This window comes from Athene noctua, chromosome 19, assembly GCF_965140245.1.
Source record: "Athene noctua chromosome 19, bAthNoc1.hap1.1, whole genome shotgun sequence".
NCBI lineage: Eukaryota > Metazoa > Chordata > Aves > Strigiformes > Strigidae > Athene > Athene noctua.
Window position 1 is genome coordinate 9,812,626 of NC_134055.1, and position 22,629 is coordinate 9,835,254.

The following is a 22,629-nucleotide window of genomic DNA, read 5'->3' on the forward strand; positions in this document are numbered from 1 at the left end:
CTTTTCTCTAAGGTTGCAGGTATCGGTAATTGTACAGTCTTAAAAACTCATTAACTGGTAGGGAAGATAGTGTTTGGGATTGGGAAGTGACTGGCTAAGTAGCAGCTCACTGAAAAATACCTGGGGTTTGCGGTTTTCCCCCTCTGTCTGTGTGTGTTTGAGGTAGAGCTGATGTGTTAAATGAATTTCAGTCACGTTCATCAGTTTTATATTGGTTTAAAATCAGTTTTAGCACCTTTGAGCTCTTCAAGAGAAAAGTGAAGCACTGTGTTTCAAGACTTATTAGTGGGAGGATACTTCCAGTTAGATTAAAAAAAAAAAAAAAATGTAGTCTGTGTCTGCACAATTTATTTCCTGATTACTTTTGCTGTTGCATGGTCGTTTTATGATCATGAGATGTCCAGTCGTGTTTCAGACACAGTATTGTTTGCCTTTGGCAGTACAGAAGAAGCTTTGCTTTTTGCAATCTTATGCCTTGTGCTGGTTCTCTTATTGTTTGGCCCAGTAGCTTTCTACAGTTACTCAGATAACTAATTGCAAAATTTGATGCCGTGATAAAATACAGTTCAATACTTGCATTAGGGCTTTGAAATTCAAAGCTATTCCAATGTTGCACGTGAGCTCTCTGGACATTAAAACAGTGATATTTTATGTTTCTTTAAGATGATGATGACTACCTGCCCCCTAACAAGAGACCGAAGAACACCGAGTCAGCTAATGAAGCTACCAATACTGGCAGAAGAAAAGTGAGAGAGTTCAATTTTGGTAAGATAAAAATTAAAGATTATTTTATCTCTCTGTTTTTTAAAGAGGTATTAGACAATTTCACACTGCAGAAGTGAGAGACGCCAGTGCCAAGTATTTATTTAAGGCCCAGGGCTCTTTGTACATGTATTGCAGCAGTATAATCATCATCATAGGCTACCTCTGTTGTTTTTCATTATTCAGAGTGACCATCTAGACACTGCAAGTAAATTTAATAAAAATAAGTCTAGAATGTTGTCAGCTGATTTCTTGGACAAGAAGATCAGACTGAATTTACTAGTGTACTGAATTATGGCAAACCAGAGGTCAGGAGCCTGTCTAGCTGGTCTGTCTTGATGTGTGCTCTGAACAGTGAAGATGTGCTGAGGGGGGCAAACGTTTGGGAAGGTAACCAGGTGACTCTCTAATGCTGAGTAGCCTGCCTTGGTCCCTGTGGACACACAAAGTTGGGGTCTTTCTGGTGAAAGATACTATCCATGTGATTTGTTGCATCCCCATAACTCTCCTTTATTTCTTGTTTTGATTTGGTTTCTGGGAAGATATCCCATGAATATGTGTGTAAGGTTCTGCACAATCAGGAATATGTCCTTTGGCACAGTGTTTGAGATGTTTATTAGGAATGTTGGGATTTGAGGTCAATTGAAAAATCACCATGGAACCTCTTCTGACATCTGTTTTGTGTGAAACATTATTTCAGGCTAATTTCAGTGAAAATGAATAAAACATTGCTGAGAGCTTTAGTCTCAAAAGCTCATTAATACTAACAGGCAGTTTCACATTTAGTGTTAGTTTTGGTTGGGTCAGGAGAACATAATGGCAACATTAGTAGAGGAGAAGACTGAGTAGTTAATACTGCAGAAGCTTTTGCTAGAATATATTCCCTTAATAGAAACCAGCATCTAAGCTTGGCAGGCCACCAGTGTTTGAAGGGAAGCAACAGTGAGGTTGATAAAATATGGAAAGCAAAAGTAATAAAATATTAGGATGATAAAAGTTGGAGTTGAGCTTGCAATGTGAAACACCAGTGAAAGAACATCTCATAGCTTACCTGCTTTACTCTTGCTTCTGAGTTGACTTGGTAGATTATCTCTTTGGGCTCTTCTCAAGAGAACTTTGCTCTTAACCACCCATTGTGCAGTTAGATTACAGTGTTTTGCAGCTCATGGGTTATTCAGAGATCTTTATTCCTGGACTTCCTAAATTGTACTGAAGTTATTGCCCCTCAGACTCACTTTTGGGGTTCATCTACAGAAAGTGGTACTTCTCTGGTGTTGCAAGGTCCAATTAAAACACAAAAATTAATGCAAGAAGCTTTGGAGAAATGGACTTAATTTGCTGTAATTAAAAAAGAGCAGCTGTTGGAGGTTGCAATGCTGCTTGTTCGGACATTTCAGAAGACACTGCACTTTTGTCTAATGAAGTCTAATATTCAGTAATTGGACAGGAGAAAGGAGGTGTTTAATACTATCATGAATAGCTGTGGAATGACAAGCACATACACTCAGAAGACTGGAGAGGAGGGCTAGATGTTTGAGAGAAATCTGTCTCATTTGATAAGGAATTTCAGCATTTTACATAACACTGATGAGGTCCAGATGTTTTTGATAGCTGTGTGTTGGAGAGGCTTCCTGTATGTCTTGATTGAGTCAAGAGATCAGGTACCCCAAGTGGCCTGAGAAACAAGGTGAATAATGTGCTGTGCTCTTATTTTTGTGGAAACAGGAAAACAAAGTGGAAAACAAAATAATTGTAACCAGGGGGAGGAATGAAAAGTGTCTGGTAAAATGCTTGATAGAAATTGATAATCTTTAGGAAGAGAGGTTGTATTTCAAAAATATTTCTAAACCGATTATTTAAGGTTAAAAATATCTTTGCTGAAAGGAACTGACAGTGTCAGTAGAATTCTCTTCCCACAACGGTTTTTTGCTGTCTTAGAGATTTTACCAAAAGCCCAGAAGCTTCAAGTTGTGTTTCGCAGTTGTGTCATACCATTTTAGTGTGATAAAAGCCCCCTTAGCTGTTGGCTCGCTATGAGTGATGGAAAGCATGTATGGGGTTTTTTTCCCCATTTTGACACGCCATTAAACACAGGTCTTGCCAGTCTGCAGCATGCTTAGAGTTGCTGTTTGGTTTCAATTTTATTTTCCCACAGAGTACTGTGTGGCATGTTGATGGGAATAGGAATGTGCTTAGTACATCGTTTGTGTGCACTGTGCGGGTTACCCTGCTGTAGTGGTGGCTATCTGGAGCATGTCCTCAAGAAGCAGAGAATGGGGTAAATTGAAGAGATTTTGAACAGACTGGAGAAGTTTTCAGGATTGTTACTTAATTGGGATGGCATTTCATATGTATCAGAAGGGGTATATATAGGAATAGAAGGAAAGCACCACTTGTCTTGTTGCCTACAGGAAAACTGAACTGCTTTGCAGAGTGATTACCAAAACAGTATCAGCTTAGCTTTGTGGTAGGTCTTTTTTGCTACATGAGCACAAAGCATGTGACACAAGTGTTTTTACAGTAATTTATGTGAATCCAAGGGATTAATAATGCTGACAATCTGATTTAAAATTGTGCTGTTTACCTGATAACTACTCTAAATTTTGAAGTATCTCTGTAGCTTAACTTGGTAATTTACTCATAAAATACAAAAATAGCTAAAAAAAACAGTGTGCTGATCAAAATGTGAGTCAGTTTAGAATATTTTTTTTTCGAATGCCTATTCTCTGCATATCTACCATGTCAAATAAACATGCCTGTTTTGTGGTGGATTTGATTATTAATCCTTTTAGTGTTTCCATTGGAAGGAGAGGGGCATGGAAATAGGTGCTTGAAAGAATCCATGTGGAACATTTGGCCAGTGATTGGTTTGGTAACTGAGAAGATATGTTTTTGTACAGTTGCTTTATAATATGGTCTGACATCCTTTCTGTCTGTTCTCCCTCTGACAAAAACCAGACTGAGTTTCAGAGGTCATTTACTGAGTCTGCCTCAGAAGGGATCTCTGTTCTGTGACACTTTCCCCAGGGTTGCAACCTGAAGTCACACAGGTGCCTCTCAAAATCCTTGTCCTGGGACTGTCCATTTGTGTTCACCAGCTCTTTTGAGAAGCAGGGTTTTGCCTTTAGGCCAGTAAATTCTGACTCTGTTTTCCTGACTCTTACTGGTAAAGCTGCTGTTAATCCATTGCTCTGTAGGTCAACAAAAAATGCATTTGGTGATTGTGCTGGAATCAGAGTGAGTTTCATCTGGCTCTACAGGTGCAGCTAAAGGGGAAAATACTACATGGTTGAAGTGACACAGGAATAGAGAACACTGAGCTGAAGATGTATTTGTCAGCTAAGAAGCTGTGCACTACAGGATAGCAGTTAAAAGGGTGGCAGAAGCAATTATACAGATTTATTTACAAGGATGTTATTTCATAATACACACATGTTAATTGATGAAGGTGATAATCCAGGTAACTAGAATTAAAAGAGTTTGTGTGGATAAGGCAGTATGCCAAAACACCCTTTCTCCTCTAAACAAGGTCTTATTCTTGCCCACATCTGAAGCATGCTGTCCTATCGATATCCATGAAATTACATTAAAAAAAATACAAGCTTAAACATGCCACCAAAGTTGTGTACCGTGGTCTGAGAATGAATATTTAAACCCCTTTTGATACAGACTCAAAATTCAATCCCCTGTCTTGTCTGATATAAGAATTTTTTGACAATAGGAAGTACAATAGCCTGAATGGCCTCATTTTTTGACCTCTGTATTTACTAGATTCAAGTCTTTGGTATAAGAAATAAGATGTAAGTACACTTGCTTATTAACTCATTCTTAAAAGGCCAGCCAGCATCTGGTACAATCTAAAAAAGAGTTGTGGCATTTTCCTAAAATCATTGAGATAGTACAAAAAATCTGTGAAAATATGGTCTCTGTGACAGGCAGAAAATGAGATGTTAAAATTCTGCCATTTAATCCAGCTCTCCATGGAACATACTATTGGATGTGGATAATTTCTGTTTTGCAGCCTGTATCTTCTTTCAGAAATAGGATTTATAGGGATAGTTTGCAACATTGGGACTTGGAGAAATACTAGATTAAGGTAGAGGATGGCACAATGCCTCCTGACACAGGTAGTTGTACAGGTTTGCTCCAAAACAACTTCATGTACTTGCTGTAAGCTTTATCAAGCTTCACTAATTAAGCTTTTCAGCACCCAGATTTAGATAATTATCAACAGTGGCTGCAAACTGACTTTACCCTTGATGGTAGTGAGAGCTGCTGACTCGGCCATCAAAGAGAAACCAGTTTTGGAAGTTACTTTAGCCTGGTTTGTATTTTTTTTAAACTTCATTTAACATCTGCACAAGTTTTGGAGGTAATTCTTTCTGAATGTATCTATGTATTTTAAGGTATAGCCTGTACCATACTCTGCAGGCACCTGTATGCAAGTGAGCAGTAAAAGCACACTGCATATTTCATTTAGTGGTAACATAGATTTTACAAGAGATTCTCAGTTTCGTTTGTAGTCTGACATGTTGTCCTCTTTTCTTTGCAGAGAAATGGAATGCGCGAATTACAGACTTGAGAAAGCAAGTTGAAGAGCTGTTTGAAAAAAAATACGGTATGTGTTACACTCCTTTCCAAACAATTGCCTCTAGTCCTTTGACACTGTAAATCACATCTTGTCGGCTCAGGAGCACGCCAGTACTGACAGCACCAAAGGGTTAAATATTATCAGAAGACTTAACACTGTGGAAAGCAGCTTTTTTGATGAGCAGAGTAATTTCAAAATTGGGTGCTTTTGTTTGGCACCTAAGTGTGAAACTTGATTTTATTTTTCAATTGCGCTTAGTTTCCTCAAGTTCCAATGTGCTTATGTCTGGGGCCACCCACATTTGAGAGAGCTGGCCTTTCTTCTGTAATTACAATGAGTCCTTAAGTGAAATAATCACTTTAAATGGCTCTGGGGAGACATTACCATTGATTGATAGCTCCTTTCTGATTATGATTGATTTGCAGTGAAGCAACAAATTATATGTTAATGGTTCTTGGAGGGAGAAAAAGAAGCTCACGTGTTAGACTTTGGAATGTGTCTCCAGATGTTGCACATAGACATATTTTATGTCCACATATCACAGACTAAAATCAAAAATTTCAACATAAATGGTGGTGCTCTTCTGCCATGAAAAGTGGAAGTGCTTTCAGAATGGACCTTGTGATGTTGGAGTTTCTGTATGTTTGGGTGTGACTATCATCTGACATTTAAACAGCCCACTGAAAGCAACTCACACCAAGTAAAAACAGTTCAGAATTTGATTCACAGTATTTTAATTGCTCTGGAAAGGAGCATCACTCTTGTTGAATTGCTTTAATTTTGATTTTGGTGTTTGCACATAGCCAGCCTAAAAATCTCCTGTGGAGTCTGTTGAATATGGAGCTATTCCTGACTTTCCATAGCAGGCCAGATGGTATTAAATTATCCCATTTTTCCCTGTGAATGACAACATCTAATTGATTCACAAACCAATTCCATATCAGATTCCAATTCTTTATCTGTATGGGCATGCAACTTCCCATTTACTGAAATGAGTTATGGATATCCATAATTCCCAGAATGGTCTTCAGATTTGTTGGCTTCTGGAGCTCTGAAGTGTTTTAGCAATATCACATTGTCATCCACTAGAGCTAACATGTCTGAAAACAAATTTATTTTTGTGTTTAGATGTAAACTAAATGGGATTACTTTTTATAGTGTAAGTACAAGACAGTGGCTCACAAATACAGACTAATTTATAAAACTGAAATCTGTATTCCGTAGGATTTCTATGCAGCCTTGTAAAGTTCCAAATGTAAGAAGGCTCACTGCAGACTGATGCTTTGTTCTCAGGCTGTCTGAAGAGTATTTGCTAAAACATTTGGTGATGTAAGAGAAATAAAGTATTGTAAAAATTTAGCTGTTGTTACTTATTTAAACAAACTGGATTTTTGTTACTCTGAAGCTGTTCTTGGTGCTGTGTAGTGATCTAGATTTCAGTGATGATCTTTTCTCTTGTGAATAACTGTGGTTCAAATGCTCAGTTCCATCTGAGGCTTGTCTGCTGGATTTGTTAGATTTTTTGCCACTTGCCACAACATTCTTCAGGCTCAGAATAATCTTTTTAATTTCTTAGAAGAGGTATATGACTGCAATAAAAATCTACTTTAATGAGGGACTGGTGTGATGCACAACAGCTCTTCCAGTGATTGTTCTGTAGCTCCTTTGACAAAGGTTTGAATGTGGTTTCTTTAGTGTATTTGCTAAGAGTCGTCTTCAGGTTCATGTCCCTCTTGGTATGTATCTATTCTCTGTCTCCAATTTTGGCCATCTTATTTTTAGCAGTTGAAACACAGTTCTTCCCACAGTTTTCTAAAATTTTGATATTCAGCTCTCATCAGAATATAAGACGAAGATATGTATTTTCAAAACTTCCCTGTTTTTTGATAAACATACCTAGAAGGGTTCTGCTTTCCAAGTGGTTGAAAGAGTATGTTACCCAAATGCCTTTAATACCTAAATTGTTTTATTGCTTTTAAGAATTTGTGAGTTAATTGGAGCATTTTGCATACACTGATATCTGAACCATGGGTTGCTTTCACATTAAGTTGCTTGAAAACATGCCCTGAGTAGTTTTCCTTTCAGAAACATTGCCACAACATCACTGTACTCTAATTGGCCCTAGGTTGGCCTTTCTCTCCTCAGATAGTTTTTTGCATCAAAGTTCCATAACAAAGCAACAGAATGTACCGAACTATTTGCAGACCAGTCAGACGGTAATAGGGAATTCTTGCTGCGTGGCCTACAAAATTAATGTACCCTCGTGAGTATAAAGAAATTTTCCCTCTGGGTGTTTGTAGCCAATCATGCCATGCTCCAGTATTTGCTAGCCTGATGGCTGTACTGATATGGTTACCGTCCTCATAACTAAAGACATACATTGAGGTTATTTTCCAGCTGTGGGTAAATTTGCTATTTGCTTTTAATTTGCTTCAAAGATTTCATAAGTAGGGTTGTGCTTTTTTTGATGGTATTAGAAGTGTTGTTTATTTCATTAGTGATTCTTTGGATTTCTAACATACACCGAAGCTTTAGGAATTAAGAGAAGGGATGCATGCCCCTCCTCCAAGGCATTAATGACTCTTGGAACCCAATAGTAGTAACAAATAATAATAATCAAAGCTAATGAACTGAAACATGCTTGGTTTATAATTAAGTCTAGATAATTTCATCTTTCAAACTGTGCTATTAAACAGAACCAAAATACTTTGAAACTTTGGTGTAACATGTGCAGTCTCTGTTATTAAATGTTTACAGAGTAAAAGAAAAAGAGGAGAATCTGCATATGTATGGAGGTCTGCAGCTTGTTTACTGTGAATTAGAGGGATTTTGCTATAAAACAAACCCACCCCCCACCCCCAAATATGAATGCTTGCATGTTTAAATGTGCTGAGGGTGTTATTGCCTGTCTGCTAATTTTAATCTTTTCCAGAGTGATATCAAACAGATAATTTGAGTAGAGCCACAAGCTAGTCTAACGTTTTTATTCTTTTTTGTCTTAAAGCTCAAGCTATAAAGGCAAAAGGTCCAGTGTCTATTCCATACCCACTCTTCCAGTCCCATGTGGAAGACTTATATGTTGAAGGGCTGCCAGAAGGAATTCCCTTCAGGCGACCATCCACGTATGGCATTCCTCGTCTTGAGAGGATACTTCTAGCAAAGGAACGGATCCGCTTTGTGATTAAGAAGTAAGGCATTTTGCATTTTGGTCCCTATATTACTCATTGTTTTCTGCTGGCTCCACTCCGCTTCATTTTATCTTCAAGAACTTCCAGACTGATTTCTACTGACACATTCTTTTGCAGTACTGATGAGTAATTTTTAGTTGATGTTCACTCTCATAAATTCAGTTTATCAGATCACCAGCGCACCACAGTGGTGGCTGAGATCTGGACAGAGTTCTTCAATATTATGGACTTCTCATAGCCAGAGCTCTTTGTACTATTTTAATCTCTGTATCTGTAATACATGTTGAAAGCCATTGACTTGGGGTTATTTTGTGATGTCTGAGAGTCGTGGCCTAAATTTCAGTTTGTGCTTTTATTTTTTTCTTGCTGGAATGCTGTATCAAGGTGTCTGTGGCCATATCTGTATATAGCATCTCCCAGGGTAGGTTTGAGGCCAAAATAGCTACTGGTTCCTGTGATTTAGTTGGATGTGTCCTTGGTGTTTCTGGAGATCAGATAGTGCACATGAAGGGAGATCTTAGATGTACATAGAAGCAGCTTGAAGGCTTGATTGCCTGCTGTAGCTAGCATGGCAGGGTGTCATTGTGAGATGTTCTGGGCTTCTCTCTTTTCTCTTCTTGTCATTTCTTGCCTTGGTGTCTTTCCCAGAGGAGCCCTGACATTAACTTTCTGCAAAGGCAGGGGGAATTGAAAGGGAGCCTGGACCAATTCAGGATATGAGGGAGAAATGCCGAGTGCTGGATCTCAGAGCTGCAGAGCACTTTGAGATCTGCACTACTGCGGCTGTGGCTGGGGCAGACTGAGACGCAGCTGTGGTAGTGGGTGGATATTTACCCTTTATAGTTTGGTCCTTCAGAGAGATGTGATGTTTCACACCACAGATGAGCACCTATGGTTTAAATGAAGCTCCTGTGAGTAACAGCTGATGTTTTACTATTGTTCAGTAGCGTAGGGCTGCATCCAAGGGTTTTCAAATTGGACAGGAATCTGCTGATTGCAGTGGTCAGGCTCAGAATCGGTGGTAGTGACAGATCATGCCTCTGTGCATGCTGCCGTTAGCACGGATGCTAGTTTCTCAAATTTGAGAGGTATATGTTCAGTTTCTGTCATCCTGATTCTTGCAGATAACCAGGAAAGAGGAAGAAGTGTAGATCTACCTTTTGGCTCACTTAAAATCAGACACCATGCATAGATTTTAATATTTATGCAGTGCTGGCACCTGCTTTTTCCAGATTTGTCTTAGTTGGTATCAGTAATTAATTAATGCTGTTCATTGGTTTTTTTAATGTGTGATAAGCAGAGCAGCTCAAAAATGAGGTGAGCTCTGTGAGAAATGCCAGAAACTTTAGGTTTTTTGTTGTTCTAATATGGATAAAACTATATGTATTTGGGAAACAAAAATGTCTGCTTTGAGATTTTCATTTTTAAAGATTATTTGGATCTTTGTTTCTGATTAAATGTGTCTTAGACCTCAGAGATAATTTTAATGTAATCTGTATGTTACTGTGAAATGTTATGACTCAAGTGGATAATGGGTATCAGGTATGAAAAATGTTTTTGTCAGTAGGGTACCAACTAGCTCTTTGTTAATTGGAATTTTATGTTGGATATTCTGATGTCCCCTGTTGTATTTTTTCTGATCCTTCAGTGATACCTTGAGGCTGTAACTTCTGGTTTATCAAAGTGTATGTCACTTTTGAAGCATGTATCTTAAATCTTCTAGGCATGAGCTTTTGAATTCGACACGAGAAGATGTACCACTGGACAAACCAGTTGCAGGAGGTAGGTCTTCAAATGTGTGAGTACAGTATGGTTTCCTATTTGTCAGTCTTAGTGGTGGCTACCATTTGCCTTTGCTAATAAAAAATTGCAAATAATTCCTCTTGTTCTGAATTTTCTTTGGCTACAGAGTGACAGCAATTTTCCACTGGCTGTCTAAGCCAGTGTTATTAACACTCTATCAACTGATTTGATTCAGCTGGCCAGAAGAAAAAAAAAACAATGAGCTAAGTGTTGGTCTATTGAGATATAGAGAAAAGGCAGTAGTTTCCATAGTTGATAGAGTTTACTGGGTAGGGAACTATCTATATCATGGAATAATTGCCGGTGTATGGTATTTGCCTAAATTTGATAAACTGAACTGTGCTAATGAATGTACTGGTTATAGTGACTTCCATTATTGTAGAATCTGACTTGCTCAGATGATGAGACTCCCTTTTTCATGTAGTAGTGCAAAGACAGTGCATTCTAACCGCTTTAGCCATCAGGGAATACTTTTCAGCAGATGCATGCTCTTACATGTTTTGTCTCCATTGAGCACCCATCCAAAGGTAACAAAAATGACCATGTAAAAACAAGACCACAAGAATAGATTTTTGTTACAATTGCACCCATGAACTCATTTCCCCTAAAGCTGTGAGGGAGAAAGTTTAGCATTGGAAAAAAAACAAAACAAAACAAAACCAAACCCAACACAACAGGTTTTGAAAGAATGGTGTCTTTGCATGGGCACTAGTTGATAAATTACTTTCCTGGACTTATTTTTCTCTTCAGTTGTATTCTACTGTCTCTTCAGCTTCAGGGCATTTTTAAAATTGTCTAATTAAGCCAAGTGTGCCTGAACCAATGGAAGCAAACAAATTGCTCCCAGCCCCAAAATGCTAACTGGCAATCTCAGCCTGGTTGCACTGTGAATTTTACTAATACCAGAGAAATTCTTAGTTCAGACAGGGACACAAACATATAAATGGTAGTATCTGCACTACTGCAGCACCATTTTGTTGCATTCTATACTCATAGTCTTCTGTTGTAAAAAGTATATCAAAGACTGTACTTAAAATGAACATTAAGGATTAAATTAAGCAAAGAAATTATGTCATAAAGATGTCACTTTAACATATATGTAGGAATTAAACTTTTCCTTCGGTATAAGTTAACCTAGTGTCTTAAGTCTTAATAACCTGTTCTGTTGAGCACTAAATTTGACTACAGAAATAATAGGTAGGCTAATGACCAAGTTTTAACCTTAACTGTACTCTTTATGTGGGTTTTTTAATTAGCCCTCTTCTCTGTTGTTTATGTCATATTTAAGATGGTTATTCTGATTATGAAGAGAAAGCAGGTACATCTGCAAGGCTGGTGAGGAAGGGAATAATCGGCCTGGGGCCCAGGAACCTTATCCCATAAAACCCCTGTAGCTAAGAAAACCAGTGGTAATTCATTTTTATGGCACAGTGTTATGAACAGTCACTTTATGTTGCTTGTCTTCTCTAACTCGTGGTGGTGGTATATTCATGTGTGACCTCTGCATTATTTCTGAGAAGAGAATGTCTGTGAAAGCTGTTGATAACTTCTCAGGGAACACTGCTCAGAAGACAGCAGCTGTCAGCCTCCTTTCCCTCAGTTTTCTGTTCTCCCTGTTTGGATTCCCTCTTTCCCAGTAGCTCATCATCTCTGCTGCTCCACATGTCTGCTGCCATCTCAGGAGAGCTATGTAGCACCAGCCCTTGCAGCTCCATCTGCAACATCCTGCTCTGTCCATAGTCCCTGCTAGCCTGTGTCCCCAGCAGGAGAGGAATGGGACAAATCTAGAAGTTGTATTTTGGCTGACAGAAGAAAGACAACTTGTATTTGCGTTCCTGTGGAAAACAGGCTGGTCAGGAGGGTTTTGTGAAATGGCCTCAGCCCTGAAGCCCACCCTGGTGCAGTGCAGTTATGGAGCAGAAGCTGTTGCCTCTGCGTGCTGACTAAACCCACAGTGTGGCAGCTGTCCAGTATCTTATTCAAGACTTAGTTTCCACTTGTTGGTCACAAAGACATATTCAGAAGGAAAAAAAGCCCCTTGTATGATATGTACTTTGATCCCTGTCACCTGACACTGAGGCAACAGAGAGGGTTGGATGTTTTTTTTAGGGATCCTTGGCAGAATGATGACAGTACTAAAGGTAATTACAGTTACAGGTTTCTTTTTTAACAGGATGTTATAATTAGTATAGCATAGAATTCATTATTAGAATGGCACAGGATTTCTCCAAGCAGAATCAATGTAGCATACTTCATAAGTAGCATAATACAGAACTTACAATAAAACAACCTATGGTTTCTAATCACCTCAACCCTTTGCACATTGGGTCAGATCTTAATACATGTCAATATAACAATAATAATCTAGACTCAAAAATGATATAAAAGAAGATGAGTCACCCACTTAATCCTCAGAGGATGCTGGGGGTGTCTCTGGCCCCTGGGGAGCCGTGGGTCTTGCTGTCCAGCAGCAGCTCTGTTCCAAGTTCTCCCCTTAGGACTTGTAACTGCTTGATTTTATGGACAGTGCTCCATGTGCTGTTACACTTCCCTGTTCCGCGCCAGGGACATCACCACCGGGCTGGCCGGCTGCCTGGGACTGTAGGGCTGGTGAGGAAGGGAGTAACCAGCCTGGTGCCCAGGAACCTTGAGGCTGATAGGGAGGCAAAGAAGAAATCTGTTTGGTTTGTCTACTTGGTTCACAGGATCTTCAGGGCCTGAGCATGAAGGGAAAGGGAACGAACATGTGACCCACTCGGTCACAGAGAACGGCAGCTTGCCTTAGGAAATGGCATTAGTTAAGCCATTACCCAGCCCATTACCAGGGCTTGGGAACGGGGGGTACTGGTCACAATCCCAAATGGCAAGCACATGTGACAAAGCAGAAACAAAAGCTGATACTGTTCCTCCTACCAAATATGCCAGCACTAACGTCATCGTTGTGCTCTGTTCTGCTGGAGGAACAGAACTCACTCATGACTATCTTCAGGGGCAAAACTTTGTCTCGTGAGCTCCAAAGTTGCATGTGTATTGGCCAATAAGCAAAGATACTCAAGTGATAAAATTATGAAAAACTGTATTTAATCTTGGTTTATTGACCAGGATATGCTAATCTACATAGCTACCACATACTGGATTCTGTGTCTAAATTATGACTTAACTCATGTCTTGAGGAGCACCAAGGAAACATTTTGGAGAGTTGGAACTAAGCCGCTTGGCATCTCAAGAAGAATTACAAAATTCCTAGAGTCATTTGATGTAGTTATGAATCACCATTTTTAAAGTATTGTCCATGAACATTGGGGAAATGGATGCTGGAAGTTCAACATGAATATACAGCAAGGAGCAAACTGCTATGTGCACCCGTTGTAAAAGCTTGCTTTGGGGTTGTCAGTGCTTAATGAAAATTCCTTGAAAGCAAGTTTTCATCCCATATGCATATCAAATTCTACACTGAATATGAAGATAACTTTTTAGCAAATGAAACTGGCAAAAAAATAATCCCGTCTCCTAATGGGATCTATAGATTGGAAGCAGATGATGAAAGCATTGGAGCTCTTCATGCCAATGCACTGTGTGTATCTTGTGGCAAGAGTCATGGATTTTCTTATATTTTGACTTTTTTCAATAATTAATTTTCCTAGTTTCAAGTTGAATCCCTATTTCTTCTGCATAGTATTTTCTGCGTTACCTGAAAATGCAGGTTGGCTATGCATGCTATAAACTGAATGGCTAAAAAGATAACCAAAATATAATTAGTCTATCTTGTTCTGTGTCATTCTCAAATACAGTGAAAGAGGAGTGGTATGCCAGAATCACTAAACTGAGAAAGATGGTAGATCAACTCTTCTGTAAAAAGTTTGGTGCGTACAGTATTATTTTCTTCTCTTTCATGGGTTTGTATTTCTTGAAAGTTGCTTTCATTATTTCCTTTGAATGTCTACATGAATGAGACCTTTGATCTTCTTTTTTTTTTTTCTAAATATCTAAAATCCTGGCAGTTGAGTGAAAAAGAATGTATTACTCTACTGCTTACACAAGGTAAACTGATAGTTAAAAAAACCCGTTAAGTATTATAGGTACAACTTTTCTAATTGCCCTCAATTCCTTCCTATTTGGATTTTTTTCCCTTTGGTGAATAAAACAACTCGTTACTTATATCCATTGCAGTATCATTAAAATTAGTATTAGAACGTTTCTGGGTTAATTTTTATGTTCTCTCCAATATAAAAAGCAACTTCATAAAAGCCAGATTAAAATGTTGCAGGATGTTCTATAACAGTTTTAAAACTTTGGATAAAACCACTGTATTACCTCTCAGTGAGGAACCCAGTAATTTTCAGACTAACATTGAGAATACCCAATAGCAACATGATACAGTATGGTAAGTTTTTATGTTTTCAGTGGGCTGAGGCTTGGACTTCATTGGGTTTAGATATCCTGCATTGTTGCAGGTTCTGAGATCATGGTTGCAGCAGCCTGAGGAATTGGTAGCTTTACCTAGCTTCTAATAGAAGTTGATGCCAAACTGTCCATTTACTGGATGTATTTTGTTCTAACAGCCGAGGCCTTGGGGAGCACTGAGCCTAAAGCTGTTCCGTATCAGAAATTTGAGGCCCATCCTACTGACCTCTGTGTTGAAGGGCTGCCAGACAACATCCCCTTTAGGAGTCCTTCCTGGTATGGAATCCCTCGCCTGGAAAAAATAATTCAAGCAGGCAACAGAATAAAATTTGTGATCAGAAGGTAAGTGTTGTTTTAATGCCTAAACATGTCAGTTTGGGTTTTTTTGAGAAAGAGGCCAAACAAACACCCTTTGTGTAATCAAGCACTTGGTTTCATTAAGTCATGAAGCATTTGGTCCCTAGTTACCAGATAGGCAGAATAAACATTCTGGATTATAAAGTGGGTATTTGCAATCCAGACAAGTCTTCCAAAATATCTTTGTAGCATGTTCACAAAGTGTGAAATACATAATACAAAAATCCAAACTTTTCAATTCATGTCATAATAAGTAATAGTATTTATTTTATATCAATAATGGGCAGATTGTTTTCTGGTTGCAGGCCAGAGTTGCTAACTGTCACCTCAACTGAAGTTACTCAACCCAGGGTGAATGCCCCAGGTAAGATACGTGCTGTCTGCAAGTGGGAATGGAAGGGTTTGGTGGGGAAACACATTTGGATCAGTGCAACATTTTTCAAGGAGTAACCCTTCTGTGATGAGTGTGCTGACATGCTCTTCATGAGGTCTGAAAAGAATAAATTGGTCATTATGACCATGTATGGCTTTCTGGATCGTGGTGCAGTGCAGCTGTCTTTGAATAACTAGAATGGATCACCTTCACAGCCTGGGAGAACCAGAGTTACTATCCTGGCCTGGATCAAAGCTCTGGAGCCCCTTAGCATTTCACAGCTGACTGTTGGGCTTTTTTCAGGCCTCTGTTGGTAAGGAATTGTAATGACTTCTTTAAAGCACGACATGCCTTTTAACACAGAAGAGTAAGATTGCTTTTTACTTCTGAACGCTCCGAATTGGAGTGTATTGGCACTTTCTTGCTACAGAAGTGTATAATCCAGGTATTGCTAGGGTTTTTTAGGAGTAGGAACCTGTACACAAACAGAGATTCAGGGCTTCCTAGGTTTTTCCACACACATTTCACTGGATAAACAAACCACAGCTTTAGGAAATAATTGTGTCTGTGTCAAGCTTGCTACAGGGGGGAAAAAAAAAAAGGGAAATATAATTTAATAATGTAATCACTAATCATCTTAAATCATCACAATGTATTGTGGATTTTGTTTGGATTTTATGAAAAGGCTCATATTCAGCGAGAGGGTAGCTCAGTAGAAAAGACTGTTCAATGTGGAGCAGAAGGATGAGGCAGCATCTTTTTTTTTTTCCCTTGTTTTGTTGCCAAAACGCCAATTATTGTCAAATTTGACAGTATAATTATTTGACAATGAAGATGCCAATGATGGCATTAAAAGCAGCTAATAAAATCCTCTTTATGAAAGCACTGACATCCAGTGGTCATGATTCTTAAAACTCAGACTGTTTGAATGTTCGGAATAACATTTCTTTTTTGTATTAGTTACTTCAGTATTTTTCACTGTCACAGGTGAGCCTGGTATTACCAGTACCCAGAAAGTTTACCAGGGTCTGAGGTTTGATATCAGACAGGCAAACATGTCAAATGTTCTCTTGGGCTTAGAGCCCAGTGAAAACCATTTTCTCAGGCAAAGGCTGAGGATCTTCTTACTGCAGATGCAAACTTCATGTTGCTGAAGAACATGGGCCTTTTTTAAAGCAAAATATTACTCTGTTGCAAAGTAGTGATTCTGTGCCCTCAATAGATAATCTGCAAACAACATTTTAACTTTTTTAAGTAAATTAGTCAATCTAATTCCTTTGCCAGTAGGACTAGAACATGTGAATAAGTATAAACACATGTGCAGGTGTTAAATACCTGTGAAATCTATCAAATAAGTAGGCCAGAATGCAAAAAACAATGCATCTTACCTTGGAAGTACAAGAAGCTTGGACATAAAACAGGGTCAGGTAATTTGTTAGTCAAAAATATGATTTGGAGACAAAAAAATTCTGTATAACTTCCTTCATGCATGCTTTCCACAACTCTAAATGGTTTTAGCTCAGTAGCAATTAATTGTTATTTGTGGGTTACGATGAAAAGTAATGAATTATAGACTCAGAGACTGGTTTGGGTTGGAAGGGACCTTAAAGCCCATCCAGTTCCCACCCCCCTGCTCCAGGCAGGGACACCTTCCACCAGCCCAGGTTGCCCCAAGCCCCGTCCAACCTGGCCTTGAACCCTTCCAGGGAGGGGGCAGCCACAGCTGCTCTGGGCCAGCCTGTGACAGGGCCTCACCCCCCTCACAGGGAAGAATTTCTTCCTTATATCCAATCTAAATCTCCTCTCTTTCATTTTAAAACTGTGACCCCTCGTCCTATCCCTACACCCCTGACCAAGAGTCCCTCCCCCCTTTCCTGCAGCCCCTTTCAGCCCTGGGAGGCCGCTCTAAGGTCTCCCCGGAGCCTTCTCTTCTCCTGAACCCCCCAACTCTCTCAGCCTGTCCTCACAGGGGGTGCTCCAGCCCCCCGAGCATCTTGGTGGCCTCCATGTCCTTCTGATGTTGGTGCCCCCAAAGCTGGACCCAGCACTGCAGGGGGGTCTCACCAGAGCTGAGCAGAAGGGGAGAATCTCCTCCCTCGACCATTTAAACAGATTTTCCATTATGTAGAGGGAATTACACGTATCATTTAACTGCCGTGGTCATTACTCATTGCGTGTCCTTGTCTACTCAGACGTGATTGTGTTGCTAGTTTAAAAGTTCTTATGTTGAGAGAAATGCATTTGAAAGTGCCTCTATCTAGAACTTGGTAATAGTCTGACATATCCATTTCTGGTTTTTAGCAAAAGAAGATTGGAACGTCAGGATCACAAAGCTAAGAAAGCAAGTAGAAGAGATATTTAATATCAAGTTTGGTAAGTTAAATGACCTGTTCTATACTGCTGCTGCATTTTAAAACTCATCTGTAAAGAGTTTTAAATTTTTCTGTACCTATTTAAAAATCAGAAAGGTACTAGGACAAATATGGAAATCTTGACTCCTCTTAACGTACTTTTTGCTGGCTCTTCCCTATAACTGACATAAATTACTTTATAACAACATCCTAGGCCGTAGTTTTTCCAGCTGTGTCACAAGAGATATGTGCACAGAAAGCTTTTGGATGAAAAAAGTTCTCTGAAGAAAATACTAGGCACTGCAGGCTTAGATGTTATCTGTAACAAAAATGGACCAGGTCCCCATTTGCAGTTATTCTACAGAAAATAATAGAAAATTTATTTAAATATTTCTCCTGTGGTTTTTTTTAATTATCTCTGAGTAGCAACGCTTCTGTAAGCCAAGCTTCTTAAAATCAGCTGAGATAAAATACCACCCATTTGAGTGTGTGAACTATCATGAAATCTTTCTTTTCAGCCCAAGCTCTGGGCCTTTCAGAGGCAGTGAAAGTTCCCTATCCTGTATTTGAATCAAACCCTGAGTACTTATACGTCGAAGGCTTGCCAGAAGGAATCCCGTTCCGGAGTCCCACATGGTTTGGAATTCCACGCCTGGAAAGAATTGTCCGTGGGAGTGGCAAAATCAAATTTGTTGTTAAAAAGTATGTTTGTAATTCAGTTATTTTTACTCCTCATTTTGAAGTTATTTGGGTTTTCTTCCCAACAACTTTAGGCTTTAAATGCTACCTAAATTCTGTTTCCGTGAAACAGAAAGCATTTTGCACGTGTTTTATCTCAAAAAAGATACTTGCCTTATTAAATTTATATAAATGTATAAATGGCATGTTTCTTGCATCAAGGATCTAGGGGGAAAAATGGCCTTGTACTGGGAAGCTTTTTTCCTTTTTTCCCTTCTTTTTCTTTATTTTTTTTGCTTGTAATAAACCCCGAAAAAAATTAGTGTAGAATATGTATCTTTGTTTTCTAACTTTTTGTGGTTATAGTGGATAGTCACGCATGCTTCTAGCAGGATTTTATTATAGAGAACTGTTGTTATGTAGGTTGAAACTCAGCTGAATTCCAACAAATTTGTGACATCTTGCTGCTGCTTTTTTTTTAATATATGTAATTGATTGGATTGTGTTCTGTTCAACTTTTAGGCCTGAGCTTGTCACTTCCTATTTGCCTCCAGGACTGGCTAGTAAAATAAACACTAAAGGTAGACAATTAAGTATTATTTGCTGCCATCAATTCATAAATACTTACTTTCTGCTTCTTTAGCAAGCTGAGAGATCTTTGTGGTTGAAAAATACGGGTGGTACAAACAAAAGGCACTATTTAAGGTGATCTAGTGTAATTGCTTCTAAATCTGCTATTATTTGAAGAAGTTACTCAAAACAAATTTATCTTTTTTTTAACTTAAGACTATTCCAGTACAGAAAATGGAATTTTACTCAGTTTTGACAACTTTTATTTTGCTATTAAAGGCCTAAACCATATTTAACTTACAGGTGTGAACTGAAGTAAATAACAATGAAGTTTTGTAAGAAAAGAAGAAAAATTAAGTCTTTTAAGTTTGTTATTTAAAAGTTCAGAAGTTAATAATGTTGTAACTTAGATAATAAAAGTACCAAAGCTGTCCTACACACTTAGAAAAAACAGTTGTCTCTTCTGTATTAATGGAGTGAAAATTTAGGTGTTATACCTGCCTTTTTCAACAATACTAAACCTACTTTTTAAGACTGTGAACATCACTGTATTGTTCAGATTTTACAGTGCAGGCTGTACTTAGTACAAACACAAGTGATTCTTCAGTCTGTTGGAATTCTCAGAATACAGCTGTTTTTTCATTAGCTGTGCAGCATATACATTATAGAGACCGTGCATTACACCTTGTATTATATTGACTTCCAGCAATGAGTCCAAAGAGTTCAAAAAGGTCACGAAGTCCTGCAGGCAATTCAGAGGTCCCAGAGATTGAAGTTACTGTTGAAGAAGGTATGGAGGAAATATTATTAAATATTCTTCTAATGCTCTTCTGTTCTTCTAATATATTCTGTTCTTCTGTTTTCATAGACCATAATTAACTTATACATGCACCTTATGTAGCAAACTCAGTTTCATTTCAAGGCTTCAGATATATTTTATTTATATTTCTTTAATATAAAAACAGTTTTATTTTTCACTTCTGAACAATACTGGATTCTGTGCAGATGATGGTTATGTAAAATGTTGGAGTGTGACAGCTTGCTTGGGCCTTTTATTCCAAGCAGAGATGTGGAAACTGATGTAGTCCTGAGCAGAGAAATGACAGATTGATCAGTAATATCAAATGCTTAAATACAACCCTAGAAGAACTTCTTAAGGTGTTTTTATTCTACTCTTGATTCAGAAGTTAATTTTTCTCCAGTAATCCTGTTTGATGCATTGTTATTTTTGTATGATAGCTTATTTCTGCTCTCTGCATGTCTCTAATGTCTTTTTACAGGTCCTAATAACCCACAAACAGACGTTCGAACTAATTCTCAAACCAATGGGTCCAATATGAGTTTCAAGCCACGAGGAAGAGAGTTTTCTTTTGGTAAATGTTGTGGGAATTAGCACACATGCGTTCTGTTAATGTTGGTATTGAAATTTCTGGTGATTACGTATCACAGAGATTTTGAATTCATGTTTTATTCTACAGGTAGTGAATGACTGAAGTTCTTGTTTTCATGCACATTCAGTTCATCATGTAGAATAATCTGCATCACAGAAATCCTGGGTGATGTATGGAGAATGCTGTACAAATACAGCATCACTCCATTAGATCTTACTAATTGGGGTTCAGGATCAGTCCCTTTAGAGTTTTGCTACTCAGTTATTTCACCGTGCTGCAGACCCTTGAAGGACTTCTCTGGTGGTACTGTGCACCAGACTGCGTAAACCCAGCTGAAATCTGGTATTGTGCATAAGATTAAGTGCTCCACAAACTTGAAATATTGAACATCACTGTGCAGAGGTATCCAAGCGGTATGTAGGAACTAGGGAGGATTTGAAGTAACACTAGTAAGCCATGATCTGCTGGAGCTGATTTGGCAAGATTGCTGTTACAGACCTCTCTGGGTCTGGAAAATCAGTCCCAGACAGGACTGGGAGCCATGTAGTTGTGTTCATTAGCACTGGGACAGAGCTTTTTAGGCTGAGGAGGACCAGGCCTGTGTGCAGTACTCTAGCACAGAAATCTTTGCATTGAAAGCAGGGTCAATTTGCAACCCAGAGAAACTCCTTATAGCGAGGTGAGATGAATGACTGTATTCAGAGTAACTGTAAGCAGTTCCCAGGTCTCATGAAACCCTTTTTTTCAGCATCCTTACATTCTGAGTTTATTTGCTTTTATTTATGTAGGAGTTTGTTGTTCTTTGTTTTATTGTATTTGTCCCACACACTTTCTTTTTAGCCATATTGTCACAAAATGTGAAACAAAGGAATTCCTTACTCCTACGGAGCCTGTTTAGAATGAATAGAAGATACTGATTTGATATGGCCGCTCCTTTTGGCATGGGCAGTATTCATCTTCAGAGTTGCATACAGTTTTCTTGCTTGTTATTGTTAGACTTAGGCTATTTTTTTTTTTAAGTATGCAACTTCTTTAAACTTCCAACTGAGTTTTCAGTTTTGTAGACCGGCTACAGACAGAACACTTACTGCAGCCACAAGTAAACTGGTTTATGAATTGCTGCTGATCACCGTCACAAAATGCCTGGCTAGATGGACACGTAATCTTAACCCCACTGAAGTTGAAACTATAATGGAGTTTATCGTTCTCAAGAGAGGCATGTGTTTCAGGGCTATGACACTGAACATATGAAAAACTTTTCTGCCACTGTTTTGAGTGCTGGTTCAGATTTTATGCTGCCTGATACTGTGAATTTGGATCACTCTTGAATAAATCTCAATTTTAATTGCCCTTGCTTTATCTAGAATCTGTATCTTTCAAAGCTGTAGGAAAGTGAGGATTGATGTGGCCATAGGTTTAGACTGCAGCAGAAAGTTTCAGTGCCATTTGCAGAATGAAAGCCATTTTGTGCATTTTACTGTCATAGTTTAATAATTATGCTTGATAACCTATTTACATTTTAAAAAACATATTCTTCCAGGACTAATTGATTGTGTGAGTGTTGATTTAATTCTTCCAATTTCTTCCTGGCAGAGGCGTGGAATGCCAAGATCACTGACTTAAAGCAGAAAGTTGAAAATCTTTTTAATGAAAAATGTGGTAAGTTTATTGATGCTTTTTTTTTTCGCTGAGATGTCTTTCTTGTGAACATGCAGTTAGATGCATGAGAGAGATGTTCGCATGTTTATTCCAAAGGTCCTGCAATCCTTGTGTACTCTAGGCAACTTCTTGTTTGAGTTCATTCTCACAAGGGTCGCTTGCAATTTTGTGTCGCAGTTCCACTAGTTATTTTATTTGGGTTTGGAAATGGAGAAGTTGTGGTTGGATTACTACTTCTTTAATGACCCAGAGACATAGTCACTTTACATCCTGGCACATCTTTTTAAGCTTTCCTCACTCCACTTATGAATGGGACTTGGTATGACTTAAGCTTCTGCATGACTCAGTGCTCCGGATGTATCTGGAGAGATGTGCCTCAGTGTATCCCAGCGCCGCTGGCAGTGCAGGCTGCTGGGAAGCTAATGACTTCTGGAAGTAATGACTTCTGAGTGCAGTTTTTGGAACAAGAGCACTAATCTCACCTGCCCTTGCTGCTGTTCTC

General features: G+C 38.7%; 1 protein-coding gene across 7 annotated transcripts in view; it reads left to right on the forward strand.

The window, feature by feature from the left end:
* Positions 1–22,629, forward strand: part of GTF2I (general transcription factor IIi) — a 77,863-nt gene that overhangs the window by 42,069 nt on the left and 13,165 nt on the right. For all 7 annotated transcript variants that reach the window (XM_074923152.1, XM_074923146.1, XM_074923149.1 and 4 more), the window contains 13 exons: positions 664–765; positions 5,315–5,380; positions 8,358–8,541; positions 10,265–10,323; positions 14,136–14,207; positions 14,907–15,090; positions 15,411–15,469; positions 17,780–17,851; positions 18,348–18,531; positions 19,030–19,088; positions 19,784–19,867; positions 20,358–20,450; positions 22,062–22,127. In XM_074923152.1, coding sequence (XP_074779253.1) covers positions 664–765; positions 5,315–5,380; positions 8,358–8,541; positions 10,265–10,323; positions 14,136–14,207; positions 14,907–15,090; positions 15,411–15,469; positions 17,780–17,851; positions 18,348–18,531; positions 19,030–19,088; positions 19,784–19,867; positions 20,358–20,450; positions 22,062–22,127 — 1,284 coding nt within the window. The remainder of the gene's footprint in view (positions 1–663; positions 766–5,314; positions 5,381–8,357; positions 8,542–10,264; positions 10,324–14,135; positions 14,208–14,906; positions 15,091–15,410; positions 15,470–17,779; positions 17,852–18,347; positions 18,532–19,029; positions 19,089–19,783; positions 19,868–20,357; positions 20,451–22,061; positions 22,128–22,629) is intronic.